The 6,754-nt window shown below is 41.9% G+C and overlaps 1 protein-coding gene across 1 annotated transcript; it reads right to left on the bottom strand.

Moving 5' to 3' along the window:
- Window positions 1-1,565: 1,565 nt before the first annotated feature.
- LOC139026717 (uncharacterized) lies at window positions 1,566-4,292 on the bottom strand. The gene is made up of 2 exons (XM_070442032.1): window positions 4,255-4,292; window positions 1,566-2,427 (listed from the first exon to the last, which is right to left on the bottom strand). The coding sequence occupies exons 1-2, from the start codon at window positions 4,290-4,292 to the stop codon at window positions 1,566-1,568; spliced, it is 900 nt and encodes a 299-aa protein (XP_070298133.1).
- Window positions 4,293-6,754: the final 2,462 nt, after the last annotated feature.

Here is a 6,754-nt window from a genome sequence, read left to right as displayed (position 1 = left end):
AAAGCCATATCTCAGACTGGCCAATAAAAATAAAAGATTAAGATTGGCAAAAGAAACACAGACACTGGACAGAGGAACTCTGCTAGAAGGCCAGCATCCCAGATATATTCCATTAAAAATCAGCCGTTTTCCAGCTACAATAGTCATTTACACATTAGCAATGTCTACACTGTATGTCTGATCAATGTATGTTATTTTAATGGACATTTTTTTAAATGTTCTTTCCAAAACAAGGACATTTCTAAGTGAGTCGTAACTTTTGAACGGTATGTATGTATATATATACACAGTACCAGTCAAAAGTTTGGACATACCTACTCATTCAAGGGTTTTTCTTTATTTTTACTATTTTTACATTGTAGAATAAGTGTGGAGACTCAAAACAATGAAATAACACATATGGAATCATGTAGTAACCAAAAAGTGTTAAACATTCTTCAAAGTAGCCACCCTTTCCCTTAATGACAGCTTTGCACACTCTCTTCATTCTCCAACCAGCTTCACCTGGAATGCTTTTCCAACAGTCTTGAAGGAATTCCACATATGCTGAGCACTTGTTGGCTGCTTTTCCTTCACTCTGTGATCCAAATCATCCCAAACCATCTCAATTGGGTTGAAGTCAGGTGATTGCGGAGGCTAGGCCATCGGATGCAACACTCCATCACTCTCCTTCTGGTCAAATAGCCCTTACACACCTGGAGGTGTGTTGGGTCATTGTCCTGTTGAAAAACAAATTATAGTCCCACTAAGCGCAAACCAGATGGGATGGCGTATCGCTGCAGAATGCTGTGATAGCCATGCTGGTTAAGTGTGCCTTGAATTCTAAATAAATCACAACAGTGTCACCAGCAAGCACCATCACACCTCCTCCTCAATGCTTCACAGTGGGAACCACACATGTAGAGATCATCTGTTCACCTACTCTGCATCTCACAAGACATGGCAGTTGGAACCAAAAATCTCAAATTTGGACTCATCAGACCAAAGGACAGATTTCCACCTGTCTAATGTCCATTGCTCATGTTTCTTGGTTCAAGCAAGTCTCTTCTTCTTCTTGGGTCCTTTAGTAGTGGTTTCTTTGCAGCAATTCGACCATGAAGGCCTGATTCACGCAGCCTCCTCTGAACAGTTGATGTTGAGCTGTGTCTGTTACTTGAACTCTGTGAAGCATTTATTTGGGCTGCAATTCTCAGGCTGGTAACTCTAATGACCTTATCCTCTGCACCAGAGGTAACTCTGGGTCTTCCTTTCCTGTGGCGGACCTCATGAGAGCCAGTTTCATCATTGCGCTTGATGGTTTTTGCGACTGCACTTGAAAAGAAACGTTCAAAGTTCTTGAAATGTTCCAGATTGACTGACATTCATGTCTAAAAGTAATGATGGACTGTCGTTACTCTTTGCTTATTTGAGCTGTTCTTCCCATAAAATGGACGTGGTTTTTCTGGATACACCTCTACCTTGTCACAACACAACTGATTGGCTCAAACGCATTAAGAGGAAATAAATTCCACAAATTAACTTTTAATGAGGCACACCTGTTAATTGAAATGCATTCCAGGTGACTCCTACTCATATGCTGGGGCTCCATATGCTGAGGCTCCTATGGTTGGGGCTCCATATGCTGGCGCTCCATATGTGGGGCTCCATATGTTGGGCTCCATATGCTGGGGCTCCATATGTTGGGGCTCCATATGCTGGGGCTCCATATGTTGGGGCTCCATATGGTGGGGCTCCATATGTTGGGGCTCCATATGCTGGGGCTCCATATGCTGGGGTCCATATGTTGGGGCTCCATATGCTGGGCTCCATATGGTGGCGCTCCATATGCTGGGGCTCCATATGGTGGGCTCCATTGTTGGGCTCATATGCTGGGGCTCCATATGTTGGGGCTCCATATGTTGGGGCTCCATATGCTGGGGCTCCATATGCTGGGGCTCCATATGGTTGGGGCTCCATATGCTGGGGCTCCATATGCTGGGCTCCATATGTTGGGGCTCCATATGGTGGGGCTCCATATGGTTGGGGCTCCATATGCTGGGCTCCATATGGTGGGGCTCCATATGTTGGGGCTCCATATGTTGGGGCTCCATATGTTGGGGCTCCATATGTTGGGGCTCATATGCGGGGCTCCATATGCTGGGGCTCCATATGTTGGGGCTCCATATGCTGGGGCTCCATATGGTTGGGGCTCCATATGGTGAGGCTCCATATGCTGGGACTCCATATGCTGGGGCTCCATATGCTGGGGCTCCATATGTTGGGGCTCCATATGCTGGGCTCCATATGTTGGGGCTCCATATGGTGGGGCTCCATATGTTGGGGCTCCATATGCTGTTGCACCTTCTAGTTGTCTGCAGTGCAGAGCAGAAGTCCTGGTAGTGAGTCTCCAAACAAACGTGAGGTTTGGGATACAAGTCCAGCTCATCCCTGGACACAGATAAGATGAATGTGACTGTAGCCCAGCTATGTTTACCATGCCGTAACTAACATGATTATAACTCTGGATCAAACGCTACACTTCACAGTCTGATTGTTTTCACATTAGTCTAGCCTCTTATTCACAGACATCGAACGGGACACCTCCCATTCAAATAATTTATGTCTAAGTATTTTTATTTCCGACAGACAGACAGGTAGCATACAGACTACAGTCAGGTGACAGACAGGCAGGCAGACAGACAGAGACAGGATGGTAGATACAGTATATTGTAGACAGACAGACAGACAGACAGACAGACAGGATGGTAGATACAGTATATTACAGAACAGACAGACAGACAGACAGACAGACAGACAGACAGACAGACAGACAGACAGACAGACAGACAGACAGACAGACAGACCAGACAGACAGACAGACAGACAGACAGACAGACAGACAGACAGACAGACAGACAGACAGGATGGTAGATACAGTATATTCTAGACAGACAGACAAGATGGTAGATACTGTATATTGCAGACAGACAGACAGACAGACAGACAGACAGACAGACAGACCAGACAGACAGACGACAGACAGACAGACAGACAGACAGACAGACAGACAGACAGACAGACAGACAGACAGACAGACAGACATGATGGTAGATACAGTAATATGTAGACAGACAGAAGGTGGTAGATCAGTATATTGTAGACAGACAGACAGGATGGTAGATACAGTATATTCTAGACAGACAGACAGGATGGTAGATACAGTATATTGTAGACAGACAGACAGAATGGTAGATACAGTATATTCTAGACGACAGACAGGAGTGGTAGATACAGTATATTGTAGACAGACAGACAGGATGGTAGATACAGTATATTGTAGACAGACAGACGGATGGTAGATACAGCATATTGTAGACAGATGATAAAAAGCCACTCAATGACCAAAGTTTCTCTCAGCCTCTCAGTCAGACCTTTATGCCACAAAATAACCACCATCAACTGTTTCCCTATTATTTTGAGATTTGGTCATGTGTAGAGCTACCAGTGGCAGTCATGGAATATGTTACAGTATTATGACCATGTGATAAATCAAATGAAGACAAAGGGGAGGGGAAAGAGAAGCTGGAGTGAGTTTTGGTCTTGGAGTCTGTAGATTACATTATTTTAGTGGCGTAAGAAATGAAAACTGGCCTCAGTTCCTGCCTATGTTGACTTAACCATCTAGACCCTTAAGATCAAGTGGCAAAGCAAGGTCTTTTAGCTCAATTAGCGTCTGTCAGACCCGTGTGCTGCCGTCAATGTGTTTGCATTAGCTAAGGGCTACATGAGCTCCCCTCCCTTTGACCCAACAGTAGAGGACCTATGTGGTAATGTTATGACTCTTCAAGGTCCCCAGAAAGGTGCGTCATGCCAGACAGGCACATCATACATGCTATCACACCAAGTCATTTAACCTACTACTCAGGTTAACTCCTTGTATAATTGATTGCTACATGTGTATACCAGGTACCAGGTAGATCAATCAACTGAAATGTTAGAGGTCTTTTCATGCTATTTAATGTGTGTGTGTGTGTGTGTGTGTGTGTGTGTGTGTGTGTGTTGTGTGTGTGTGTGTGTGTGTGTGTGTGTTGGTGTGTGTGTGGTGTGTGTGTGTGTGTGTGTGTGTGTGTGTGGTGTGTGTGTGAGAGAGAGAGAGAGCATACTTTCCTTCGAACCTGTGTGTGTGTTGCCCAATGTCTTGAGGCTTAGGGTCGTGCAGAAATGTAATATGTTGGAACAAAATCCTGTGGAGAAAATACCTCTCAGGTTCCTCACCTTTTTCCTTGTCTCATGAGGAGCCTCTGAAACCCCATGGCACGTGATCTTATCATTGCAATTGTCTCGTATCACATGATAATGCATGAAATATAATGTGATGAATGTGGTGATTACACTTTTTCAGGTTTTTTCATTTATGCCTTTGTAGCAGAAATCTGTCAAATCCTGAAACAATTTAATAATTTATTCCTATGAATGTTTTGTCGACTATACCCCCATTTTTAAAAATAATAATTTGCATTCAATTTCGTTCTGTGACTATGCAATTAAAATGATGCCAATGTATTCAAGGTATCAGAAGTCGAACACCAAGTAATTGTGTAGCATACAATTCCAACTTCAATTTCCCTGACGGCCTTTGAACAATATTTTTTCTTCGTCTGTAAAAACAATTGCTGTTGTTTTATGTTAGGTTTCATCTTCCTTTTCTTCTTCGTAGTGCGCACCCATTATTCTTATTCCTCCGATGGTGGTGTTGCTAATAGGCTAACATACAACTGTAGTTATTGCGGTAAAGTCGTTCAGTAAGTACAAACACAAATGTGTCCTCTGACATTATTGTGCTAGCCTGGGTACCAGTCTTCTGAGCCAACTTCCACTCCTTGCCACAAGACAAATGACAGGAAGGCAAGGAGTGGAATGTAATACATAGCTGAACAGAGACCGCAAAACAGGCTAATTATGTGCCAACGGTCATTGTTAATTCACATTAATTGGAAAAGTTCGTTTTGCAGAGTAAAATAATATATATTATATTTAAATATATTAACAATGAAATAACGAAATAGGCCTGACAAATAGGCAAAAAATATCGAACTAAAATAACAAATGCTTTCGGCTCATGCGTCAAGATGCGACTAATTATAAACACCAGAATAGTTTTGGTTACAATCACTAACCTACTGTTGTGAATATAGTTTAGACTAATGTTTTAATCCACCATTTACTCATTGGAAATAAAATAATTAACATTTGGGTATTAGATTACTTTAGACTGTTTGTCTAATAAATTACACATTCCCTTATTGCAACTGTGTGAAAATGTATATTTGTCCTATTGAGACATTCTGGAATCGAAAAAGTATCAGTAACAACGCTACAATTAACGAAATGTAATCTACACATTAGTTATAGGTTACGGAATGTCCTTCAAAGTGGTAACTATAGAAATCAAGAGACCGGTTAGTTTAAAACTCCACAGAAATCAAACGAGGCGAAAGTATGTAAATGAATTACTTTATAGTTGATTGTTGAAGGTAAGAGAATAGTTGTGAATAATGATGTTTGTGAAGACCTGTAAAAGCAAAGTTGAGGCTTTTTGTTGACTTATAAAATGTCCATAGGGTTGCGCTGTTTTCACGTCATATGAATGACACTCGCAAATGCTACCACTATTTCGGGGCCCTCTGTCTCTCTGAATATTCATTCTACTAATACAAGTGTCAACATAGCCAATGAAAAGCATCGTCAACTAGGTTGGTTTGGTGCCGACCTACTTGTGGCGATGGACTGTCAAATTTCAGTCTGCAAGATGTAATTATCTAACTCGGGTGAGAAACAAAGCTCCATTTGTAATTCTTTAAACATTGTATTGCATTCAATGTCGACGATCCTGTTGCAACGCTACGGTAGACCTATAACTACTGACCGTACGGTAGACTATAACTACTGACCGTACGGTAGACCTATAACTACTGACCGTTACGGTAGACCTATAACTACTGACCGTACGGTAGACCATATAACTACTGACCGTACGGTAGACCTATAACTACTGACCGTAGGGTAGACCTATAACTACTGAACGTCTTGACTGTAACTCATGCTGCATGTTTGGTATTTTGATTGATATGTTAGCTTGGTGTTTTATTGAGAGGCAATTTTGTTGACTACAAAACGTGTTGCCCCTGACAAAAAAAAAAGTGGAATATTTTCATAACAACGTGAACAACATTATAATGAAATATTATTTAAACTTATAAATCAAATGAAAATAATGCATGTCATTGCACTCATAGAAAATATAGTCCAGTAGGCCTAGTTACAGAAAACCTGTGGCCGCGACCCAATTTACTTCCGTCATTTAATATCCACCAACACAGTGGAGAATGTTCGTTTGTACAGACGTTATGTACGCCGATGCCTAACACCTTATATATAGACTATCACGTATCCGTTGTAAGCCTATAAACGTGTGGCAATCAGAACGCTGTTTTTATAGTCGAGGAACAAAATATTTTTAACCATGGCGTTTATGTAGGCCCTGGGTCTGTCTTGTGAAAATTTATACTCTTTTATCAGGCTATACAGCATAGAATATGCCTATACCCTTTACATGTGAATTAAAGTATATCATAATTGTGTGTGTGTGTGTGGTGTGGTGTGTGTGTGTGTGTGTTGTGTGTGTGTGTGTGTGTGGTGTGTGTGTGTGTGTGTGTGTGTGTGTGGTGTGTGTGTGTGTGTGTGTGTGTGTGTGTGGCGTGCGTGCGTGTGGTGG

This window comes from Salvelinus sp. IW2-2015, unplaced genomic scaffold (assembly GCF_002910315.2).
Source record: "Salvelinus sp. IW2-2015 unplaced genomic scaffold, ASM291031v2 Un_scaffold5586, whole genome shotgun sequence".
NCBI classification, from domain to species: Eukaryota; Metazoa; Chordata; class Actinopteri; order Salmoniformes; family Salmonidae; genus Salvelinus; species Salvelinus sp. IW2-2015.
This window is presented reverse-complemented; position numbering and strand designations above follow the sequence as displayed.

Bases quoted from the DNA above. Each gene is read 5' to 3' on its own strand.
- LOC139026717 (XM_070442032.1), bottom strand. From the start codon at position 4,292: ATGGGGTTTCAGAGGCTCCTCATGAGACAAGGAAAAAG. The intron at 2,428-4,254 runs GTGAGGAACCTG...ATCTGTGTCCAG, and splicing joins CTCATGAGACAAGGAAAAAG to GGATGAGCTGGACTTGTATC.